The sequence below is a fragment of the Aquila chrysaetos genome, chromosome 5 (genome assembly GCF_900496995.4).
Source record: "Aquila chrysaetos chrysaetos chromosome 5, bAquChr1.4, whole genome shotgun sequence".
Taxonomy (NCBI): domain Eukaryota; kingdom Metazoa; phylum Chordata; class Aves; order Accipitriformes; family Accipitridae; genus Aquila; species Aquila chrysaetos.
The window spans coordinates 71,977,971-72,003,397 of NC_044008.1; the positions used below are offsets into that span (position 1 = coordinate 71,977,971).

The 25,427-nt window shown below is 46.9% G+C and overlaps 1 protein-coding gene across 5 annotated transcripts in view; it reads left to right on the forward strand.

Moving 5' to 3' along the window:
• The window catches only part of RHBDL3 (rhomboid like 3), a 70,605-nt gene continuing 45,178 nt past the window's right edge, over nucleotides 1-25,427 (forward strand). For 2 of the 5 annotated variants that reach the window (XR_003923340.2, XM_030013935.2), the window contains exons 1-3: nucleotides 1-135; nucleotides 3,702-3,725; nucleotides 23,693-23,776. Coding sequence is in view for 4 of the 5 variants with exons in the window: in XM_030013935.2 (XP_029869795.1) it covers nucleotides 16-135; nucleotides 3,702-3,725; nucleotides 23,693-23,776 (228 nt within the window). In the remaining variant the exon portion in view is untranslated. The remainder of the gene's footprint in view (nucleotides 136-3,701; nucleotides 3,726-23,692; nucleotides 23,777-25,427) is intronic. The other 3 variants (XM_030013936.2, XM_030013939.2, XM_030013937.2) reach the window with 2 other exon arrangements.

The window sequence follows — 25,427 nt, forward strand, 5'->3', positions numbered from 1 at the left end:
GGACCGTTTCCAAGCATGGGAGACAGGCTGCCGGAGCCTCACGCCAGCTCTTCCCCTGCTGTGGCTGCCAGCTCAGAGGCGGAAGAAATCGAGGTGCTGGACTCCGAGGATGTCCTACCTATGGCCGCAGAGGATGTAAGTTTCCTTTGCTCGATGTCTTCCCTCCTTTCCCCCGGGCCGGGTTAATCGGCTCAAGCTATTTATAGATGAAGTCCGGGATGGGGGGAGGAATGGGGCTGCTGACCCTCTGGGGCGAGGGAAACCCGCCGTCCCCCCCGCCCTGCGCGCCCCTCGCTGCCGTGTGTCTGCGGGCTCCGGCAGCCGCCGGGCTGTCTCCGTCCCCGGGGCCGCAGTTCCCTTCTCCTCCCAGCCCCAGCCCGGAAAGCCCCGGCGGCAGCGGCCCGGACAGGCTGCCGGTCCGCTCGGTGTCCGTGCCCGGAGCCGCGCCGCCGGGAAGATGCTGGCTCACGGCGAGCTGCGGCCGGGCGGGCAGGGGCAGCGGGGCTGCGCACAGAGGCGTCTCTGGAGGCTGGAGAGGGGCTGACGCCTTGGCTTGAGGGGCTTCCCGGGGACAGAGAGCTTCTCCAGAGTCCCAGCCACTCGGAGGGTGACAGATATCTCCTCCAGCCCCCGAGTAACAAACAGCCGAGGAAGTTTTTTCCCCGGCTCGGCTCGGCAGGGCTGATAGCTTCTCTCCACCCTCTGAGCTGTGATTGCACCTGAGGGTGGGATAACTTGGCACCGGGTCTCAGCCTCTGCTCATCCAGCCTAGAAGGACACCAAGTGGTCCTGCGTGCTTCGAATCTGCTCCTGCCAGGCTGAGCAGCAAAGCCTGCAGAGCTGTGGCGGTAGTTCTACATCTACCGGTCCCGGAGGCAGGAGCTCACTGTGCACCTGTCCTGGGAAGGAGTGAATGTGAGCAAATCCTGCATGCCTGGTGCATCCCAGGACTGCTCGCAGCCCTCCTTCCCAGCAAACTCTGCTGGGATGAGGACTGTGCAAAGTGTCTGCTCAGTCTGCAGAGGTAAGCACAGGGTCTGTTCCTGCCTGTGGAGGCATGAAGCAGTGATATAAACGTCTTTCTGAAGCGGGCTCTGTCTCAGGTCTTGCACCGATATGAAAGGGACACTTGTGAACTAAGCCTCCAGCAGCGGCATATCCCCTTTCCCCTCTACTTTTATGACACTGCTGGAGGAGCCCGTCTAGGGCTGTTTAGGGGCAGTGTCTGCTCCTCGTCCCCCAGCCCTTCCTTCCGAATCACCTCGAATTCGGTTGCTGTTGGATTTTCCTCCCAGAGGGTAGCAGAGGAAGTGCAGTTGCCTGGTAGAGCTGCATTCCCCAGGCTGTATTCCTGAGCACTGTACAGTCAGGAGGAACCGTGTGATGCAGTTTGACCTCTGCTACAACACTGCCAGCCAGTCCTAAGAGGAGCATCCCTCACCCATGAGGGTCATGTGTAGCTTTCACTCGGAAAGGGTGGCTTTCCAGGAGCTTTCACAGTCCAGGTTGACAAATCCCGGTGCTTGCTTACCTCGGACTGTGACCTTTTCCTCCCTGACAAATTTTGTGCTTGTCTGGATGGTCTACAAGAAAGATTTCCTGTTGTGTTACACATGGGCCCCTTGGAGTTACTCCAGCCTCTACATGAATGCAGCCATTAGCAATTCAATCCTGCCAGGAGCCCAAGGCACGCTGAAGTGCTGAGTGCCTGGCAGGATTGGGCTCTTGAGACAGGAGACGGACCGTGAGCTTTCCTTGGTGAAATCTAGATTCTCATCCTAGTTCCGCTACTGACTTGCTGCTTGACCTTGAGGTAGGACAGCTTGGGTCTGATCCAGCTCGCAGTGTCTTGCTGTTACTTATGCTGGGATCTGCATTGTTACTTGACTCTGGTACCTTGTTTTCTGCAATCGACAAAACGGAGCTAGAGCCTGCAGTTGCATTGGTTATGGGAAGCTGCTGAGACCTGGCAATAGATTATGTGACAGAAGCCTGAGGTATCGTATATCATCTGCAAGTCGGAAAGGCAGGAAGTGGTGTAAATGCCCTCCTCCTCCTCAGCCAAGATTTCCTGCTGAAACAAGCAGGCTGCAGAGCATCATCTCTGAAAATTCAGACTGCTCTGTGCTAGGATCATGCCTCCCCAAGACCTAACTGGGGGTTGATTTTCTTTTGTTATTATTACATTTGAGAGCTTGATGTAAGCTGTCTGGCTTGGCCAGCAAGAACTGACACAAGGTCAGTTCTTTATGTGTTATTAACCACAAAAATATTACGTAGTGGAGGTTTGGCTGTCACAGCCTTGACAGTGTATAACAGCTCAGCTGTGATGTCATTACAGCTCTCAGAGCAGCGTTCCACAAAGCCAGGATTCAGGCAGTCCCAAAATGTTCTGTTTAAAGTGCCAGGCTGATTTATGATGATAAATGGGAGTTTATAAATGGATAGAGGCATGGAGAGGAGGGGAGCCAACAACTTAACTGATTAAATGGAGTTCAGTGGCCTGATATCCCACTGTCTCTCCAGTCAATTCTGCTTTAGATCTGCCTACCATGTGAAAGGAAATGTTCTTCCAGGACTAGCTAAGACTCTCACCAGAGCTCTGCTTTGCATATAACACAGTAAGGACATTTGCTTCTATGAGTCTGATGTTTGTTATTTTACTCATTTTGCTTTTCTGGGAAGATGAATGAAGCAGAAACAGTGTTGTGCTGAACAGCACTTCAGATAGGAGAGCTGGAAATGTGCAAGGTTTTTTCTGGGGATTCCCAAGCCAGTGGTTACCCCACTGTTGCCCCATGGAAGTTGCTCTCTTCTCAGCTGCCCCCCCAAATCCAGGAGAGATGAGAGAGTGCCCTAAACAATTCATTAGGAATTTCCTCTGTTCTGTGGGACAGTGAGGCAGCAAGCCTGGGTCAGGGAGGTGGCTTGACGTCAGTCTTTCTACGAAGCATAAATCAGAGGCAGTCGCCAGCTTGTTTTTTCTGTTCCAAAGTGACAAGGGCTTGTGGAGTGTTCACATGGTCATCAGTATTGAAGTGGAGCTTCCTCCTATACAGAGCTTTTAAGGCAGATCTTCTAGAATGAAAGTTGTAGGGTAAATCCTTGTAATGGGCTCCCTCCAGCCTTCCACCCTCCCACCTTGCGTGAGAGGAATTACCCATTTTTCAGGTGCAGATGTGTGAGGCTCAAAGAACTGATGGGTTATCGAAGACCTTGGAGCAAGTCCCTGCCAGATTTAGCAGCAGGCAGCAGACAAGCCTCTGACAACCTGCAAGGCAGTCTATGGGTCAGTGTTGGGCCACAGGATCTCAGAAAGTGATCTGAAAAACCATTGCTAATTCCTCCCTCCCCTCAGTATACACCAAGCTTTCTTGATCCCTGTGAGTAAAAAAGCCTTTTATTCCTTGCTTGCCTGCAAGAAGACAAAGCGGGAGAAAACAGAATTAACACATGAATGTTCTGAGTTCATCCTAATTTGGATTTGTAAATGAAAACTGTCCTCCCTGTGGTTGGTAGCTTCCCCCTGCCTCCTCCCCCGGAAGGGTAGGTGATTCTGGGATGAAGAAGGATGTTGGAAATGGCACTAAATCATTTGGTTATTTCTTTGTTAGAATATACTTCTACAGTTTACTGCATGTTAATGTCGTTGCTCTTATACCTTCTTTTTCTTTTTTCCTCCCTTATGCATTGCCTCTCAGCACTGGAAAGCCCTATTTGATCAGGTATGTGAACAACTGATATATTGTCTCTGTCTTGTGAGCAAAGCGTCTAACCTCCAGTTAATTTCCTCTGTACTAGATTTTCCCTGCATTTAAAATACAGCCTAGGAATAATGTGCTCCGTGCTCCCAGTTCCCACGATGCTGGTGTGCAAGTCATAATTATCACTACTGCTTTGGGCCTTTCCCTCAATTCCTCTTCAGAGTAGCCAGGGACAGAAGCAGGCCCAGCCTGGCCATCCCTACTAGCACAGAGGCTGAGCCGAGGTGCTGCAGCAGGTGCTCTGTTTGCTGCCAGTTGTGCTGTCCTTGCTCTGTGGATTAAAGGATCTTCTACTCTTTGAGGCAGGCAAACTATGACCTGTAAAACCAGCACTGTATTTTTTGAAATGGCTCCCCAGCTGCTAAACTAACTTCTGCGGGGTTACATCCTCCAGGGGAGGACCTGCTGCTTTAAACTTGCACAGAATTAGCAAAGTATCTGCTTCTGTACCAAAGACTATGGTTGTATCAGGTAAATGCCTCGTGGGTCAGATCTGTAGCTGGCTGAAATCAGCACAGCTCTGTAAAGCTCTGAGTTACTGCTGCTGAGAATTTGGGTTGTGGATTCCAGTTTGTAAATTATGCTTTTAGCTGCTTTAACTGACATGTTTGCTTTGTGGTATTCCTTCCATCTGCCAGGTTGAAATGTGAAGCAGCTATAAACTGAAGGATTTTTCTAGGGTTGACTTGCTTTTAAACTGCAGCACTCTCTTGATGTCATAAACTTTTGTGCTGTTGTGTGTGCGTGTAAATGTCACCTTCTGTAAGGGAGCTCACTCTGATGCTGGCATCGTCCTGGCAATACTAAAGTTCGGATGGGATTTTGTCCCTGCTTTATGAGGCGATAATCTTGCTTCTGTGTCTGGCTGAACTGCAAAGCCAAAAGCTGTGGTGCAGTCTCCAGGAAAGGATGTCCTTGGTACCCTGGGGGTCCCGTTATCATTCAGCTAATAACTGGACTGCCTGTTCTGATGAGTGCTCATTCATACCCAGTTAGCTGTGACCGACTGCTAATCCACGTGTCTGGACTGCAGTACATTTGTTGTCATACAGTCAAGCAAGCTGGCAGTTGGGAATTAGATTACTATAATTGTTGATCACACCTAAATTGTGTGGTGTATTTGAATTTGCTGGGGCTCATAGGGTATGCTGCCACTCAAAAGGTGGATGCAAGATAAATTGCTTGTGGTCTGGGCTGAATGTTTGTTTCAGCCACTTTGAATTCTCCCCTGTCTCAAACGTTGGCCTTAATTTGGAGTCTGATTCTACAAGCATCCTTTGAAGTCACTGAACCCTTGTGGGATGGGGCTCTTGGCTGGAAGCTACCTCGGGCTCAAAGAGAGGAATCTGTAATTTCCCACTGGACTTGCTTGAATAGTAGATGGGGGGTTTTTCCATCTTTTTTTTCTTTCTAAGGGAGGGGAGAGTTTGACTGTTAGATTTACAGAACATTACCTCAGTAACAAGGGAATGGGCTGTAAAGACAGACCTTCAATAATTAGCTATGTTTCAATTAAGGCTGCAGCTGAAATTTAAGCCTTGTCTGTAAGGCTTTATTATCAAAGAGAATGCAACCTGTGACAACTAGTTGTAAGTCCTGAATAAATCAATAACGTCCTTGTTGCCTGTGGGCAAAGCCAAGGAGCTGACGTCTTCCTTGAGCGTTATATCAGCAATGCAATGCAATTAGCCCTGCAGTGAATTGCAAGGCGCTATTTGTCACGGAACAAGGTTGCTACTCCCAGCAGCTCTGTGCTGGCAGGAGAGGGTCGCGTTTTGTTTAGCTCTGATTGGCATTCAGATGAAACACGAAGACAGTCTTAATAACTAAAGAAAGCCTGTGTGTTGAAACTCGGAACAGTTGCAGCCCTCCCTGGGAGAGATGACCTGGCCTGATGGGTACTTGGAGTGGAAATGGGTGGCCGAGGATTCACATGCCCTGTGCATTTGTGACTCATGGGCTGGGACTGAAGTTTAATAAGCCACCTTCTCAGCTGAGACACGTGCACCTCTGCATTCACCACCTACCAGGAGAGCAGCAGAGCAAGAGAAGGCTCTGGAGAAAGTGTTAGAGCAGCTGGAAATTCACAGGCTGGGAGTCTGCAAGTCTCATGTGTCTGGGGTGATGGAGTATGACAGCAAACAATGCAAGGGAGGGGTCAGCACTTCCCCCCCCTTGCCTTTGAGGGGGGAAGAAATGATTATTAATGCTTTTTTTTTCTTGTGGGCAGATTTTTTAAAAAATATTTTTATTTAGGTTTACTGACAAAAAAGCAGGTTTCTATTTAGACATACAAAATTAAAGGGTTTCGGTTTTTTTATGACTCCCCCCCCCCCAACATCTTAAATTAAAAACTCAAAACTTGATGAAAATTGCTGCTCAGCCATAAAGCCGTGCTTTTTGCTTGTTTAGTTTTGGGGAGAGGAGTGACTAACAATGCTTTCTGGGGGAATATTTTATTTGTTTTGATCCAGCTCTAATCTGTCACACTGGGAACTGTCAGTGACTCAAGCCAGTATCTCCAGCCACTTGCAGATTGCTTCTTTTTAAGGAGTAAAAGAACTCAAATTTGGCAAAAAGGCAGATCCAGAACTGCTTCCTAGGCTTTGAGATTCAAAGAAGCCCCTTCCAGGGCAAAATCCTGGCTACACTGAAGCAAGTACCAAAATTCCTCCTGCATTTTGTGGGGTCAGCACTTCACCCAAGAGTTTGGGAGCAGGCAGACTCATAGCTTTTCAGTGCTTCAGCCAGGCAGTTACAGTACAGCTGCTGCTTCATACTGTGCTTACGAGATGTGTTTTTTATTACAAGGCCATGGCCCTCGGGCAGCTCTAAGTCACTTTTATATGGGAACTTTTATAGGGATTCATACATTTATTTATTGTGCTCATAAACACCCTCCACCCCCACACACACATTAGCTCCGCATCTGCTGCCTTCTGCAGAGACTGCACTGTCGCTGAGCACTCCATGCCATCTCCGTGTGGAATCCAAGCTCTGAGCAGAGCAAGGCATTGCCTCTCTCCATCCCTCTGCAATCACTTGGGGTTTTCTTCATTTGTTCTTCACTGGCCAAAAAAACATTTTTTTGTCAATCTTCTGGTAAAGTTAAAAATGTGACAATCCCAGGAGCAGGTCCTGACAGTTTCACACTTCTCTGTGCTAGTAAGATCCCTTGTTAATTGCCTTGCATGCAGACATGAGAACATCTCACTGTCCTTATTGAAGCCAAGTTGTCTGATGGTTAGAGAGTGAGTCTGCAGATGAGTCTCCTGAGGGGCTGTTCATGCTTTGCCATGTCCTTTCCAGGGCCTTGGTGCCCTTCTTTGCCTCCATGTCCCCAGTGCCCCTGCTTTAGAGATGACTGTAGCTAATTGGTATTATCCAGCCCTTGGCTGTGCTGGCTGAAAGGGGCTATCTAGGAGGACAATGTTCATTATTAGGACAGACCTGCCTTCTGAAGGTGGCTTTTAGCCTTGTTAGATACCAAGAGCTTGTATCATCTTCTCTGTTTCCCCATCTCTATGGCTGCTGAGATTTCAAGTGTGAATTAACATTATCAGCCCTCATCTCAGAGTTCTCACTTTTTCTCACCTGTACCCTGGTTTGTAGTCATGACAACAAGCTTGTTTTAAATAGACATACACAAAACTCTCCCAAAAGACCCTCCTCGCTGGCTCAGCACCTTGATCCTATTGCTTGTCAATCCAGGCTGTCTTTTTGTTGCAGCTGCTTTAGAAATCCTGGATTCCTTCCTGAGACTTGTACGTGGGTGTGATGGCAACAGATGAACAGAGTTTATGGGGAATGTAGAGAGATGCCAAGTTACCCAGTCTGTGTAGGCAGCTAATGGAAAACTTGAGCTCAGAAACAAGCCTGTAGAGATATCCTGGACCAGAGGTGCGCTTACCAGGAAGAGTTCAGTTGCTGACACTACCAGCAGTGGGTGCAGCTGAACCTGCTCTGCCATGCTCATAAAGCATTAAAATATGCTTGAAAATATGCTGACTTTGCAGCTTCTTAAATCCAGGGCTGGTTCCTGCACGACTGAAATTGCAAAGCAATCCATAAAATCAGGCCAGCTATTATCATGGTTGGCGGTAACCGAGAAAGGGAATTATTTTGTACTCAGTGATCTTTTATGTTAACTGTGTCCCTTTTCTCTGGATAGCCTTTAACACAGGCAGGACGAGCTATTTCCCACAGTGTAAAAGAAATTCCAGTTTGTTTACTGGGGCACTGTTGAGCTAAACATCCCACTTCACTTTGAAAAGTTTCCCTGACTATTGTTGCTGGCTAACCCCTGCCGACTGTGGCTGGAAGACCTCGCCAGGCAGGTGTCTCTGAGCTCTGGGCAGTGGTTTATGCCTGGAGATTTTACCACTTTCTCTGACAAATTGCTTGTGTCTTACTGCTGGTTTTTGTGGGTCACTGGGAGCAGGAGGAGCAGAAACTGCAAGATGAGGAACAGGGAATGATGGCAGTGAGAGCAGCAGTACAGGCAGGGGGGTTGAACACAGGGTTGTATGCAACCTTCAAGTCCTTGTCTAAATCTTGGACTATCGCTGCCTTTTTAGAGTAGTGTTCGTCAGGACATATGTCTGCATTTAAGTGGAGTGGTGCTGCAAAGAGGAGTTTATAGGAACTGGAATTAGGAAATAGTCATAGACTTGTACTTCATCTCCTAACGTGAACTGGAGAATTAGAGCTACTGGTGGGAAGACTGTCCATGGTGATGACAGATTAGCAACCAGGCCCTAAAACCAGGGTCTGCCTTGTCTGCTATATTAGATGCTTCTGTGAGCCTGACAAAAAATTTGCCCCCTTCTCCCCCTCCACCAAGCTGTGCATTGTAAAGGGGAAAGACACTTTAAAAGCTACAAGGGTCTCTCGGCAATGCACAGAGGGGGTTCTGCATCTGCCCCACGCCTCGAAGTCTAATCTCATTTACAGTTGTCAGCGTGGGCTGCTGGAGTAGATGAAAGGCAGAGGACAAGGAGGGAGAATAGATTAGTCTCGAGCAGAGGGCACTGGGAGTGCACCTGCCTCTGCCCCGCTACCTTGAGGAGGGCCGGCAATAGCAGCTGGGCATGTGTCATCTGCTGCTCTTTGAGGCGCCCAGCCATGGAGCACACGATTAATCACTCAAGGGGCTGGGCTTTTGTGAGCGATAAAGCCCTGGGATTTAGGCAGGGCTCTCAGGCCTTTTTTCTGAGCAGCGCCATCACTTTACATTTCTCAAGTGGCGTTTTGGTCGCAGGGAACTGCTGTCTGTGGCCACAATGCTTCCCTTTCTCCTCCCCCCCCAAACTGGGCTGACCTTTGTCATGCAGCATTAACCCTTTGACTCCTCCACTTTGGGTTATGGAGTTGGGAAAAAAAAAAAGAGTCCCTTCAAATTCATTGCCCTGTGGACAGACTTGAAGGGAAGAATGGGCTGGTGAGAGAGGATCTGGTTTTGCTGAAGGAGATTGGTTTGCTGTTGCTGTCTGGGTTATCAACCCCTCGCTGCCTTCTGCCAGAGGCTCTTTTGAATACAGCAGCCCCTGGGAAAGAGGGGAGGGGAATTTATCCTTCCTTCAGTCAAGGAGGGAAACTGAGGCATTGAGCAGCAAATAGATGTCTGAGAGACTATTCCCTCCACAGGGTAATGTCTTGTCTTTTACCATGCCTGGATTAGCCTGTGTCTGTCCCCAGTGTTGTTACAGCGGATGGCAATCTCCCAGCACTTCAAGGCTTATACCCAGATTTGGCTTTTAGCCACGATACCCTGGAGTGATGGCTCAGCATGAAAAAGCTACATGGAGGTCATTAATGATCTTCCCGCCTCTTGCAGGATGAACAGCAGAAATTCCCCAAGTTCTTCCATAATCTTCTAATACCTCTGTACACTGAACACCAGCCAGCCCTTAAGCTGGATGCGGGTCTCTGGGATTGTCTGTATTTACGCCTTCCCTGCAGCATGAAAGGTTTGTGGTCCGCTATCCCATTTCCCCTTTCCCCGGCTATTTGGTTATTCCTCTGTCCAATCCCACCGGCCTGTGCACAGACTGTTGGCTTTGCCTAGTGCAGAAAGTGGGGACTAGAAGCCATCCATATGAACTAGACATCAACAGTGTAGCAAACACAGCAATATTAAGCTTGCGCTGGTAGAAGTAGGCATCTCCTGAAATGTTGCAAGGAGTCATAACACACACCGAAAAGCACATGGAAGCTGAGTCAGTCTTACACAGCTCGTGAGTTATTGGCAGCTTGATGTCTCTAGATTTGTAAAAGCCTCAGGAGGCTTCCTACTCATTACACATTTGTGTACCTTCCATGTCTGATCTGCCTGGAAACCTGCACGTTAGAGTGCAGCGTCCAAGAGGGATGGCAAGCTGCATTGAGAGCGTTGTATCTCTCTGCTGCCTCCTGATCCCAGCTGCAGTGGGAGGCTTTGGTAGCGTACGCTCTGCCATTTCAGCTGAATGACCAGGATGGTTTTTAGGCACATAGATCCTTGCTAATGCATTGTTCTCAAATCCTGTCTTGCACATAGAAAATCACTGAAGCAATAAAAACATTTAAGCCTACATGTTTAAAAAGAAAGGGGGGAAAAAAGCCATAAACAGAGTGGATTGATGCTGTTCTGCAAATCAGCTGGTGCATTGTGCTCTGTGGCTGTGTGCTCTGTCATGACAGAGAAGGGGAAGAGATTATCCTGTCTCTAAAGGAATAAACCAGCTGCTTAGTGAGTGGAAACAGTTTGGAGGTGCTTTTCTACACCATCATGACTTATGCCTGTAACATTTACAGGGCTTTTAAAGTTACTCTCTACCAGACCTGGAAAGCAAGTGTTTCTCTTCTGTGGTAGGAAGTATGATGTTCCCATTGCCTTCCGGTATTTGCAGTCAGTGCAAATGTACTGGGGCACGTTTGCAAATTAAATGCAGCAGTGGGCGTGTTTGAGTTTGACAGCAGCCAAGGAAGCTGTGATCTCTTTCTGCCTCCTCACTAGGCATTGTACAATGTGTTGGTCTGAAAGCAGCTTGGTACCAACACTCCACGAGACAAAGTTGATGGGGTTCAGATGATGACCTGTTTTCCTGCACCATTGTATGTACAGGCTGCTGAGGAAAGCTGATCTCTGAATGCTCTGGATTTTTATGTGATTCAAACCTTGCACTGTTTGCCTGTTCAGGCTGTAGCACTTGGGACAGTCACTTCTTTCCCTCTCCTCTCCCAGTCTCCTGAGTGGTGGCATCCCCCCTGATTCAGCTGCTCATGATGATGCTGGGGATATTCTATCACCAGAGACAATATGTTTTGGTGAAACGTGTAATGAAAGTCCTGAATGTTTATGATTACACCAAGTCTCATTTGGACCTTGAATTCCTTCAACTTTAAAACTAAAACCCCAGCACTAGCAAGACACAGTGAATGTATGTATTCTTAGTATATGTTCCTGTTGCTTAGGAACAGCTGTCTGCAGTGACCCTGTGTTGCTAGTAAGAAGAGTAACTATGTGTGAAACTAATGTTAAACAAGCAAGATCAATCTTACCCCTAGGAACTGTTCTTCATGTTCTTTGATACTTGACATACTCTGTAAGTAGCATATACTCTGGAGTTTCCTGGGTTGCATGAGGAAAAAATAAATGAGGCTGCTGAAGGCAAAGCTGTTTGTGACTATCATCAAACCTCTGGTCTCATGTACTTCTTCAGGGCAGTGTTCCCTGAGGAAGCATCTCTTTGCCTCTGTGATCCTTCATGATTAGGTACCGGTGATGATGGAGACCCTGCTTTGTGTAGCATATTTGTTTGTGATGTACGATTGTAGTGGAAGTGCTTGTTGATGACAGCCTACAGCCAGCAAGACAAAGCCAAGCTTACCTCTCAGCAGAGAAAGGATCAATATTATAAAAGGTGAGAAATGAAAAGTTTCACAAAAACTGCTGGAGGACTTGATCCTGTGTGCTCTGACTTGGTCTAGCAAAGCACTTGAAGCATAAGTGTGACGATTGTCCTGGACCCGTTATATGTCTAACATCAACTGTATGTTTTGCTGGGGCTGGTACCAGAACAGTGTGTGCCCTAAGGGATTTGGAGAGCAAAGTGGGTTTTTAGTTCTGCCCCTTGGCTCTGAAACAGAGCCAGATGCTTGTTTCCCTCTGCTGGCTTCCTGCCACTCCTCTTCCACGTTTACTTACCCTCCCACTGAGAAATAATGGGAAGTGGGCCTTGAGCATCTTTCCTCACTGCAGGCAGTGGCCTCCATGGAAGGATGTTGCTTTTTAGCCTTGTTGTTTGCACTGGGGAGGAAAATGAAAGTGTTTAATGTGGTTCCTTCTTCCATTTGAACTGCTGCCTCTTCCCTCAGCTACTCCCTCTTGGTTGCTCATAGAGGAGTTGCTTTTGCGTGGTGTTGTTATCACTGGATTTATGTCTCTGGGTTGTTCTCCTCCCTGTCAGCAGGGAAGGCACAAACGTTTTTCCTTCATGTGTCCGCTGACAATAGTATTTGGGTTTTGGAGAAATGTTTATTTTGCATTGATTTGTGCATTTAGGCAGCCCCTTTGGGGGAGACTGCTAAGAGCATGGGAGATGGTCCTGCTGCTGCTGTCTGTGGTCACTGAGCTGTGCCTGGAGACTATGGCTGGAGGAATAACTTACTTCTGACCTAAATTAAGTGTCTGAAGAATCTTTATTGAGCTGCATGTTTGCTTTATCACACTTGGACTTGCCAGCCCTGGGAACTGTTTGGGGATGTCTTGTGCATATGTGTATGTGTGCAGGATGGCTCTTGTGCCTTCAGCATGTTAAATATTCTGCTGTTGTCTCCTCTAGAGCTCTATGAACTAGAGTGTATGTTGGCTTTTTTAGAGGATTCTCCAGTGTCGGGCACCCCCACCAGAGGTTTTTGCTATTGCAATGCTTTTCAGTCAGTCTGTATCCCAGAGGCTGTAGTGTGCTGGCTTGCTTGTGTGCTCTTGACCTGATGGGTGCCTCCTGCCTGCATTCATTGCCTTGTACAGCATTTGGAGAGGCCAAACCCATGTCTTTTTATGAATGGGTGTACGGCCAGTTTATCTACCTGTCAGGTGCGACAGGAAACAGCTTTTGTGGTGGAGCAGCAGCATAGCTTCAGAGTCATATGTGAGAGCTGAAGCTGGCTGGGGTATAAATGCTGCACGGTTCCCTTCAACAAGACAGGTGCATTGGGTGACTTCTCCCAGGGTGGTGATAGCCAAAATGTCTCCCAAAGAATTGTCATATGTGTCTGAAACAGTATCTTCCAGCCTTATTCCCTCTGTGGCCCATGAGCTGAGAGCTGCCGTTGCTGCATTGATTTATGGGATCTTTTAGGATTGGTACTGGTGGCCGAGAAGAGCTGGGGCAGAAAGTTATTTGCCAGCTGCTGATTTATGGCCCTAGTAAACAGTCCTGAAAAGCACAGTGAGAATTTTCTGGACCTTATGTGGTTCCAGCTGACTGGAAGCTTCAGGCTGTTATTTGACCATGTGGAGTAATAAAACTGTAAAAACTAATTAACTTTTGGGCCCACTGCAAAACAAACTAGTTCATGCAAAAAATTACTCCATACTTGCAAGCAACAGTGACTTTATGGGCTTATAAGCCTGTATTTAATGACCAAGCATGTAGTACGATGTGTGAAGTATGTTCCTTTTGCTGACTTCTAAGGCCAAACAGAATATAACAAGCTCTACTGATCACTGAGGGTCTGAATACCAGCTTGGGATAATGTTCTCTTTCATCCTTATTAATTATGTAGCTGATGTGTGGGTGGAGGTTTGACACAAAGCTGCATTAGATGTTTTCTTGCAGTCTCTAACAGCCTGAATTACACACACCCAACCTGAGCCGAAGCAGTTCATTCAAGGAAAGATGCTCTCTGCAGTGTGAGTGCCGTAGTCTTTCTGAGGTCATTCTCTGCTCAGTGTTCCTCCTGAGGTGTAGCTGAATGAGCTCTTTCCCAGTGGGAACACCAAGGTATTTTTCTGATGTTAGCAGGCAAACAGTCATCCCTGCTCAGGACCTGCCTCCCGTGATGAGGATGCTCTGTGTGTGCCAGTTGTGATGGTGACATCAGAGAAGGGATGTTTCTGAGTGCCCCAGTATTGTGTTCCTTGCCAGTGACAAAACACTTACCAACATCTTATAGATGGCCCAGCCTCTGTCATCCTACACCGATTTGGATGAAGGGAATGACTGACTGTTCTTCCCGCTTAATCAGATTACTAAGGTAACCCTGCTTCTGTCCCATCACTCCTGCATTACTCAGTAGCCCTTAATACTGCATGTTTAACTGCCTGTATTGTTAGAGTCAAAGCTGTGCCTGCTGATTCCTGTTCTCCTTTGCTAGGGTCTATCAATTTAGCTGGTGGCAAGAGCTTTGTGTAGAGCCACATGATGCCGCTTTGCTGTTCTTTTCTGATCAGTAACTCATCACCCCAAAGAGCAGAGCTGGCCCTTTTGCAGAACATAGGGTGCTCTGGAGTAAGCTGTGCAGTTGTTTGCTATGTTTGAGCTGCACAGGCTTGAGCTATGGTTCCTCAGAAAGCTGCAGACAGTGCATGGCCTCTTCTCTGCCCCTGTTGAGAAGGGAGGGGAGGAAGATTGAATATTGTACCAGGTCCCTTTGCTGCCCCGCTACATGGCTGTGGAATGAGGGAGCCTGATCTGGAGCTACCTGCTGTGGGGGGAAGGTTGTATGCTGGCCAGGTCTGTGTGACCTGGGTCATGCAGATAGAGCATCTCATACCTTGGCAAGATACTTGTCATGATTGCTGATACAGGAGCAGTATTTGGAATTTGAAAGAGACACTTAAAGGCAGGAAAACTGTGATGTGATGAGATTTAAAAAAAAAAAAATTATTTATTTTAAAGTTTTCCCCCCTCTCTTTCTGATGGATGTGCTTGACTTGTCATGGTACTCAGCACTAGGGTACCAACTAGCATGGGTCTATCTCAAGCTTTGGTTTTCTCTGCTAAGCTAAGCATTATTGCAGAGCTATTATTTGACCTAAAATACATGTGTGTGCGTACTCACTGCTATAGAATTCTACTTTTTCACGCATCAAATCAAGTCCCTGTGGATTTTCACCTCCCTCCCAGATCTGGCAGACAGTGAAAAAGGGAGCTATTTTTAATCTGAAATGTTCTGTGTTTCAAGTCCAGACTATAAAATGTGGTTTTTCTCCTGAGAAGTTTCATGGCTGATTGCTATAAAACTCCTTGTCTTTAAAGGAAGGATAAAACTTCCTACAGGAAGGGCAAAAGTTCTGATTTTTGGGGCTATGGGTCTTAGTTCCTTTGAGAAACTGAAAAACAGTGGCAATCACTGTCCTTGTATTAAAGAATTTACTGAGAAGGAGGAACAATTTAACAGAGGAGTCTAGGAAAGTCAAGTGTGGTAGAGTGATATCAAGAGACCCAGTTCCCCTCCAGGAGGGGGAACGATAGTCACTGGATTAGGAATTATTTCCCTGAAACAGTATTTCTGACAACCAAAGAGATCGGCATCACTAGCAGAATGGTGCTTACATACCTTTCATCATCTTCTTGCTGTCACAACAGTTCTACCATCCCACTGGAGTCACTGGTCCATCTGTCCTCTTGAAAGGCTGGCATGTATTGTCCAGAAGAGAAGATTAATTTCTGGTCCAAGTGTTCTCCCTGCCCAGAAGAAATGGGTATAGAAAAGGTTTCTTCCTCTCCACACTGTATGTGCTGTTCTGTGCCCAAGCCCAGTCTGGTGGGTCAAAGGGGAAGTCACCTTCCAGGGCAGGTCCATCCTTCTGTGCTGACTGTCCTGTACCCAGGGGTGTGATGATGGCGATAGCAAGTCATTACCACCAAAGTGCAGACACTTGTCTAAGCAGTAAGGGCTGAGACCTCTGGCTTCTTTTTGCCCTAAAGGGAGGAGGAGGGAGAGAGGCAGAACAGATCTGGCGGTACAGGAAGGCTTGAGCTGGGGAAAGTAGCATGCCCGGTTTTGCAAGATAGCTTTAGGTCAGCACTTCAGGGTAGGCGGTAGGCTGGATGACTTGGGTGTGACAGGAGCAGTGTTCCCTAGTCAGTGCTGAACCCTGTCCCTCCAGCACTGGTGGAACTGCTTCAGTGCAAACCCCAGCTCAGCTTTCTTCTGGCTCCCAGTGCTGAAGGGGCTAATCGTGACAGTCCGAGTGGTCTCTGTGCTGGTGGCCCCTTGAGCTGGGACAGCCCTCACCTGCCCTGCTGCAGCCTTGGTAAGCACAGAATTGCAGCTAATGAAACAAAAGGTAAGATAAGTTCCCTGTAATTGTATGGGCAGAATTTTTCCTTGCTGAGTAAATTTCCATCCTGGTTACTAACCTGGCAGCACCCTGCAGACGTAGCCTTGGTCTTTGCTGTAAGGACTGTCTAACAGGCAATGGGTAACGGCATCCTGGCACCTGATAAGGCTTAATGGGACAGCCAAGCTCTGAGCCCAGCAGACCACCCGCAGTACTGCCCTGCAGCGTGCTCCTCTCTTTTTTCTGCCTGATGCAGCAGGGGAGCAGCACTTGTCTCCTGGGGCTAGCTAGATCATTGGTGTTTCTACCTGGCCTTCGTCTCACTGGTGTTGCTCACCAGATATGTCACTAAGCAGCAGCAGAGAGAGACCCAATGGCTCAGATCTGATTAACCTCTACAACTTTATCCTGTGTCTTAATTGGATTAGCTGCAGGGGGGTGGTTTCACTACGGTTCCTGTTTTTTTTCTTGAACAGGTACTTATCACTGTGACATCTGATGCAAGCAACAAGTTAGAGTAGCAAGACCTGTGAATAAACAAGTGGTGTTTGCTTCTTCCCCACTGCTCAACTAACAGCTCCTGCCATTACGTTCTGAAAAATTGCTGTAGCTGATGCCTGTGAGATGGGTCTGAGTAAGCCCTGTAATCGAACCTCTTGGGAGGTGTGGGTCTCACCTAACAGCCTGGATGCCAGACCAAGAGTCCCTGATTGCTAACTGCAGTTCTGTCACTTTTGGGAAGGGTTTCTGCTCAGTAAATGTTCAAAGCAGTATGAACTTTCTGTGTTCAGTATCTTTCATCTTTTCTCTGAGCTTTTTAGTTTCCTTCAGGGCCTGATTCTTCTGCACTTTAGGGTTTTTGCTTGTATCACTGCAGTGGCTGTGGGCTGTAGGGAATTTGCCTTATTCAGCACTGCAATAGCCCTTCCTCTTCAAGGACTTCAAAGCTCATTCTCCAGTATCACTTCATTTAGTTTCGCAGGTGGGAACAGGGAATAAGGAGATCAGTGATCATATCCTGTTACAGTGGGGGACAGGCTGCTACAGACCTGAAAAAGGAACGGAATCCATTTGATCATGGGATTGCCCCTCATTCCTCAAGCTGCTGTCAGCCTGTGTGGTGCCCAGTTGAGAAAAAGGAGAACCAGTTTACAGGAGACTACCTTATGTCCATCCTTCTGCCACCAGCACCCAGTTACCCCTTCAACAAGCTTAAAATAGAAGCCTTTCTCTTTGCCATAGCTGTAATTCGTCCTGGGTTGGGCACTGGGGAGAGTCATTCACTTCCCTGAGACGATAGAAGGGGTACATGCTGCTGAGAAGCTCTCTCTTACGTCTGTTTCTAGATAGCTGTGCGCAAAAAGAGTGAATTGTAGGTGTGATATCAGCACACGGCTCTGTTCCAGGAGGAATAATAGATGTACCAGCACCATTCTAGCTGTTACAAGATCAAAAGTGCTGTTACATTAAAGCTGGTAATGCTGCCTGGCTTGGCAAAAGGGCTGAGAAATTGTTCCAGGGTTTTAATGTATGTTCAGCTAAACTGTCTTCCATAGTGACAATCAGGCCTTTGAATTTAGTCCACGTACAATAGCGTGGGTTTTAGTGACTTGGTGAAAATGTAATTCCAAGGAATTCCCTCTTTGCACAGGGCTTGAATGTGATTCATTTGTGAACACTGTGTGCATCACAGTTAACAGTCTCTGACTAGAGAGTTCAGTACTTGATTGCATCTGGGGTGCCTTTACGGGGTGTGTTGTTGTCAGGCATGGTCTGTGCTGCTGCTTGTAAAGAAAATGCAATCATTAGGTTGAATTACGATGGATGTTAGTTTCCTTTTTCCGATTTAATGTATTCATGTATTTTGTGTCCACTGGCCCCTCAGCAGCTTGCAGGCTGGATATGTAAATTGGTAGCTGCAGAGTATGACTGATCCATTAATAGGTGGAATTTGATGCTCATAAAAATGAATGCATTTAATGTTGCATGGCAATGGTTTGCTTGAATTTTTAAGTCGCCTGAGGATCTCTTACTTGGAATTCTGTGGCTCAGGCTATATTTGTTACAAAAGCAATACAAATGGAGAGGCCCTGTGGTTTCAGAGGGTTGGCTATTCTTTTGTCTGTGAGTATCACTTACACTTTTTCTGTATCAAATGTTATTCCAAGGAAGCTGTGAAAATGTGAAATGCAATGATATCTGAAAACAAAGCATTGCAGTCCAAAATCACTGTGTCCACAGAAATATCTGTCTTTGGAGATCTGTTCAGATAGTATTTTTCAGAAAAAGCCAAGTTTTAGTAGATAATTTTTCATTATTAGGCTTTCATGGAGGGATGTAGAGGACTAAAAGGATTTGGTGGGTCATTAAAATAAGTACAGATCTGCCACTGTGGGGTTTTAAACACAAGATGAAATCCTGGCCCCTATGAAGGGGCCTCATTTGCTTCCTTTGGGCCCCATGCTAATTTCATTACTGATTTCAGAAGGGTAAGGACTTCCCCTGATTTTAATTTTACAGTGTTTCTTTAAGCATGCAGACATAGAAATATTCGGTTTCTTTTGCTGAGGGTTTTATTAAAGCTCACATAACGTGCACCCCTTCCATGGTAGAGCATTCGTGTGATAAATTTCATTTTTCGAGCACATCAGGTTGTGATGATCCCTCAGATATTGAGAGGCTGCATTCTGAAAACATTGGCACTTCTTGCTTTTTCCTTTAGCACTGCGAGACAAATACTTCAGCTCTTCATCACTTATGCAAGCCTGGGCTGAAGGGGCAGTAACAAATATGCAGGGAGAATGTTGTGATACGCAGCATAAAGTTGTGCCAAGGAGAAAGGAATATCCAGGCTCAAATGATCTTTTTCCCTGAGGCTTCTATGGTTTATTTTAATTTTTTCTAAGGTGAAGTGCTGGATCCAAGCCTTGCTAACAGCCAGCATCTTTCATGTCACGGAAAAAATTTTTTGCTAGTGTATTCCTTGGCCACAGCCTCTCTAAATGCTGGTGATTTCAACGCAGCAGAGTTTGGCTGTGGAAAGACTATCATTACTGTAATAATGTGCAGGTCTGTGGGTACTGCATGCATCTCTGACTGATCTGTTCTCATAGGAATGTATACCAGGGTTAGTCTGAACAGTGTCTCCATTTTGGAGCCTGAGGAAATGACCATGGTTTGGTATGTTTCTGAGAAGGTGATGGAAAGAACCAGATTTGCTGGGTGGGCAGCGGGAATAGAACCAGGATTCTAGTACTAGTGTGAGGTAGCTGGGGGTGTGAGTGGCACCTTCATGGCACTTCTTCACCACACTATGGTGTTTGAAGAAAAAATCTCCTACAGGCAAGTAGGGGTGCTTGGTTATGATGTCTTGCCGCTGAAGCTAGCTAGTTGTGATTGCAGGGATTTGCAGTCTGCTACAGGTTGGCATAAGCCCGTCTTTCAACTGGTAAAAAAGCTGCTGTGATTGTTTGAAGGACATCAGGCAAGTATGCAGGCAAAACCCAGCTGCTTTTCTTCTGGAGGCTTGGTCTCTCAAATAGTCAGTGGCCAGGGTTCTTGGGAGTCTGATCACTCTTTGGGGCTGCAGAAGGCAGCACTGCACTGTGGATGCTTCGGCCAGGCCACTCTAACCACCAGCTCCTTGTCAGAGAGCTCTGGCCTGCTTTGCTTGGGCTCAGCTGCAGCACACAGCTCTGTACACAGCAGACAGCTCATGTGGCTCAAGGGTGAAGGAATGGTAAGATGTGTATGTAGGTCTGAAAAAGACCTCAAGAAATTCCCCCCCTTCCCCATCAGCTCCCCACCACAGATCAAAGTTATCTAGACTGTCCCATTTCCTTGCTGTAGGAAGGATTCTCAGTTCAGCTTGTCTGAGACCAGGTCCACAAGGCCTGGGAAGAGAAGAGTGAATGGAGAAGCTGTTCACCAGGACCTGCTTCTTCTGGTGGCACCAGCTGGCAGTTTCTGAAATAATTTTTACGTTAGCCGCCTCCAAACTCTGTAGAGGTGAGAACTGGAGCAAGCAACACTGGTCAATTAAAATGGCCATATAATTTTCATTGCCATAATAAAGACTAATGTAAAGTAAAATTAATTATTTTATGCAATAGGACAGGAATTAATCTCAGCTAAGCAACCCGGTCTGTTTGTACTTCCCTACTTGCTACAACAAACATTTATCTATGCAGTGAGGTTTTCTAGCATAGAAATGCTAAGAAAAGAGTGTGACGGCCATGGAAGTTGGACTGGCTTACTTTCTAGCCATGTTCCCTCCCTTGGTAGGTGAAGAGGCTGATGGCCAGCTTCCAGTTAACACAGTTATTTTGCTAGCTTACATGGTAACTGTGCTGAAGATCCTGCTATTGCCTGGGTAATCTAATTTCTGAAGAGGGATTCTGGCAAAATCTTTGTCCATGGAATGAGCTGAGTCAAAACTCTAGTTTCCCCTCCATGCTGGGTAAATATCCAGATTCAGGGTGCAAATCCTCAAACCAGCAGCAGGTTTGTGCCTGTCCTACATGGGACAGAAATACTGCAGAGCCCAAAGCAGCTTCACAGCTGGGCCACAGCTACTTCCTTTCTTGTGAGAACAAGCAGCAAGACTGACTCACTGGCTTACATCTGTCTCTGGGAGTGCAATAGCTTTGCTGTCCCATGCATGCTTATGTGTAGTACTTTACTGCAGGGCTGAGCAAGGCTGAAAATCTCTCCGTGTATCTCCTGTCCAGCTCCTCCAAGTCACTCAGTATGATGAGCAGAGCCTCGTTATATCTGTTCTCCATCTGTCCCTTCCTCCTCATCTTCACTATCATTAATTGTTAGCATCTGGCTTGAAAGATTGCCTCTTAGCATGGTGCTGATGGGATCTTTCCACAGAGGATTAAGGCTGGAGTGGATTGACAGGAGACAGTATCCTTGCTGTGGGAAGTTTGCCAGTTGTGTGCGGGCTCAGTGCTGCTGCTCTTCCAGTTACTCCAGTTCATGTCAGGACATAGGCAAGAGTCAGTTGCAGCTCCATGCCCCCTCACTGCGGCCAGCTGGACAGATGTGGCCCTGTGCACTGCATGCCGCGTTCAGGGGAGGCCTCCTGCACGCAGCTGCTGCGTGCAGCCTTTGTCAAGACTTTCTGCCTCTTTATATCAGCTGCATCATCCCATGGAGGTGGTTTCATACCTAGCTCATCAGGTGGTTTCCACTGTGCAATCGCAGTGCTTTAATCAAGTATGTGGATAACGATAACAGCATTGTGGGGGGTGCTGGCAGTAGGAGTTGAGATGTCTTTTCATACTGTATCATGCTCCCTAGGTGGCTAATGTGTCTGTAAATCACACAAGTGCTTTCCCGTAGCTTTGCTTTCTGTTATAGCCTCAGCTGCCAGGATTTCATGGGACACAGATCTTAGCTTTTGGCGAAAGCACGGCCTCCTTTCCTTGTAAAAGTACTTAGTATGTATTTCCAGCGCCCTGAAGTGTAGCTGAAGGCCCTGCCAAGCTCACCGAATCCAGGCCCTGAGAGATGATATTTCTTTTTGCTTTATTTGGTTTGTTTTCCTGTGGAGTTTGTATTTTTTCCTGTACATGCACGGGGAGCAGGGGAGAATCCCTTGGCATTTCAGAAGATTCAGAAGGTTTTCCCCTTACCTTGTTGGTCTGCTGATCTGCTCCTAACAAGTCCTTGGAGACCCTTGGTGCTCTTTCCCAAATATGTGTCCTGCAGTAACCAAAGGGTATCTGTTACCTTGCAAGGACAGTCTGGGGCCTCGAGGCACATTTACTCCTTGCTGTCAGTAGCACAGGTGATGACGCTCTTTTTCCATAGTTAGGACAGACTGGCAGAAACTCTGTGTTTTGAAGCTGTCATACCGGGGAGGGTTTCCATGTGTGTTGATGCTGTCTACAACTACAGCTGTTGCAAAAAAGTCTTCTCCCAGTCTAAAGGAAAACCTTTATATCTAATCCATCTCAGACTTTAAATCTTAAAGATAGCCAAGTAAAACCAACTGAGTTCGCACCAAAGGGCTCAATTTTGTGGGCTTCTTGGAGGGAGTGTTAAAAGATGTTCACAGGGTTTAGAAGCATTGTTGTTTTTTTCAGGTTTGGTTTGTTTTTTTTTTTTTTTGTATGAAAATCCCACTAGCTGGTATTCCCATGTCCCTTTAAGCCATTTGAGATAAAATTTCTTTTGTTTCTTTAAAACAATTTTTATCCTGGCTCATGGAGCTGTACAAGTAGAAATTAAAACGCTGCTTGGTATTTCCTTGCCCATCCTATCTGTTCTTCATCCCCAGATCCTTTCAGCTCTCCCCGGCTCCCCCCGCTTCCCTCCCCAGCTTGCCTTGAAGGGCTGGGAAAGCCGGCGCTGGCGCATTATGTTGCCTGCCTGATTGTTGTGGGGTTGTGTTTGTGTGGGGAAGGTCACGAGACAAAAAGACCACCAGGCAGGGGTGGGCGGGGGGTGTTCAGTCCCTCTCCATTCAGTCCTTGTGGCGATGGGTGGGAAGAGTCTTGTTTGCATGACAGGATTTCAGGGGGCAATTGCTTTTTGTTTAGGTTTCTTCCATGGCTGCTGCATGGGCCCTAGAGGGCTACAACAAAAGTAGAGCATATATATGAGATTCATGGGGCTGAAGCATGCTGAGGTAACCAAGAAGCAAAGCCGTTAGTGCAGGAGTGACTGTGCCAGAGCCAGTCACTGTGCGTTTGCAGCCTGGAGACTGTCAGCAATTGCTCTGGGTGGGGTGTTTGTGCTATGTCCAGTCTTGGCTCTGGTGGGAGTTCCTCTTGGTTGTCTGAATCCTGTGTGTGGGCCAAGATCCTTAGCTGGATGAATACTGTGGAAGTTTTCTGTCTGTGGAATGAAGGTTGTAATGTGGGGGGGACAGCTCCATGGACCTGCCACAGTGGCTATGCTTCCCTGAATATTTTTGAGACTTCCATCCAGTGACTTATTTGCAGCATCTGCCTCCTTCCTTGCCCATCAGCTCCACACTTTGGAGAGCATCCTTGTGTTTAAACAGTGCTTAATTCCTTATCACCCCTCTGAGAAGCTGAGATGCTGTGCCTCAGTGCGGCTCTCCCCTCACCCCCTATCCTTAGAAAGCAGCTCAGTCTATATTTACCAGTGGTGTGCACAAAGGCAAACATTGTCAGGGACTCATTGTAACTGTCCCAATTACCCTGAGTTCATTTGCATAAGAAGATTGACTAGCCTGTGGTAGTGGCTTTGCCTTGGCCGTCTGATATGGGACACTTAGATTTGGGGAGCAGAAAAGAACTAGAGTTCCCAGGCTGGGTGTGGGATGGGGTGACAGTTTTGGTCCCTAACAGCGCGGGTGCTACAGCAGCCCTTCCTGGAAGGAGGATGACTTGTCAGCTCCCAGCCACTGGCAGCACAACTGCCTGATTCAGTTGTGATAGCTGCCAGTTTCCCAGAGATGCAGATTCAAGGAACCCCAAACATGCCTGAGCTCCTGGCTGTCCCATCTGAGTAAATCCTTCTCCTGTATAGTGTGTGTGTGTGTGTATTTATGTATTTATTTTTAGTAGGTGTTGACCCTGCTCGAATGCTTTTAGACTAAGCAGTGACCTGCCTTGTGTTGTCACTTCCCTCAGGCACATGTAACCTCTCTTCCTTCTATTTGGATTTCTTCCAGAGAGCTAGCTGTTCCTTCAGGCAGGCACTAAAGGGAGAGGAAAGCAGCTGGGATGAAGCCCAAGTGAGGAAGCAGGCTGAAATGGTATGATCTCTTGACCCAAAGCAATAGCTAGTGCTGTTAGGGCTTGCTCACACTGCAGCAGCTGCACAGCTCACGCTCCTTTCACTGAATTGAGAATTATTCATATTCTCTTTCCCTTCCCCCAGTGCCATATGTAACATGATCTGCCCGTGCCCAGGCTGGCAGATGGAAAAGCAAGACGCTCGTCTATTTGCAGTAATGGTTCTTCATAGGCTCAACTGGCCTGTCAAGTTATTATGTTCAAGCTTGTCAGCATTGGCAGAGCAGCCTTTCTGGAGACCCTTACAGTCCCTCTGCCACTGCTGTGTGTGTGCAAATGCCTGTGCAAACACACATCTACCTCTTCATCTCCCTGCTGCTTCCAGGAGAAACTCTCACACTTTGACATCTTTCGTTTTTGCTTGTGGATATCACCAAGCTTAGTGTACTTCCTGGGAGTGCTTTGACCTTTACTCTTAACCCCTCCTTAAAAATCTCCCCTCTAGTATTTGGCAATTTCCAATTTTTACTAGTCAGTTATTAGGTGGCAATGTAGGAGTGCTTCATGGAGGTGGCTGGAGCGCAGGCAGCTCATCTCAACCATAGTAGTATTTTAAAGCCTCTTGCATTCTTGGGTGAATTACTTCGCCTTTCTGCCTTTTGTTGCCAGTTCGTAAAGTGGAACTCTGTCTACTGAGCCAACGGCAGTGGTACCACTGTGAATCATAGAGAGCACAAATTATCATTTCAAAATGCACTCTGTGATAGAGACCTGATTGCTAATGGACAGATCCCAAGTTTCTGTCCTATATTTTTGGACCTCTCTGAGAGGGATTGATGATCCAGCATTGATTTTCTCAGGAACTCCTTTGCTATTTCTTTAGCGGGGGGGGGGAGAGGAATCCTCATGTCTTTTCCTGGATGAGTTGCTGCTTGTGCTCTGACTCCAGGACACTCACATTTTTTGCCTGAAATTAACTGCATTGATACTGTTATATTTACTTGGTGCAAGAAACATCAAAAAAGAAAGGGGCAGAACCAGAGTCTCAAGTTGAGGCACAAATGGGCCCCTCATGGTTCCTCTAGCAACACTTTAAAAAGCCAGTTTGTATGTTTGACTGCCTCGATGTGTTGAAAAGGCAAAGCAGGGTCAAGTCTTAGATTTAAATTTGTTTTCCTTTCCGTTGTGTTTGTTTTTGAGGGCTGTGTCCTACCTTCTACTGGGTTTCTATGACCTCTCATTTCAGCTTGTGTGACAGTGGAGTCTATTTATGAACGAGCAAAACATGAGCTCCAGACACTGAATTAGCTTTTAAATGGTTGTTCCTGATAAATATAAAAGATTTTCTGCGCATGAAGTAAAGGGCTACGATTTAAGGCCTTATGCTATCCCTTTTAGAGTGAGTCACTGTATCTTTTGCTTTGCAGTTGGGAAAATTAGATTCGTCACAGGATCATATAGGGAGTGACTGATAGACCTAGGAGGATAACAGATACCTTGGCCAATCTAAATCTGCACAACCAAAAGGGGTGGGAGTGTATCCAGTTTTCAGCTCTGCCAGTGAGGTTCAAGTAATAAGATGTGGCCTTTCTAAATGCTTTATTTTCCCCAGCTGTGAAAAGGGCAGAGGTGAGTGAACAGTGGTATGTAGAGTTTTGTTTGCAATTCCCC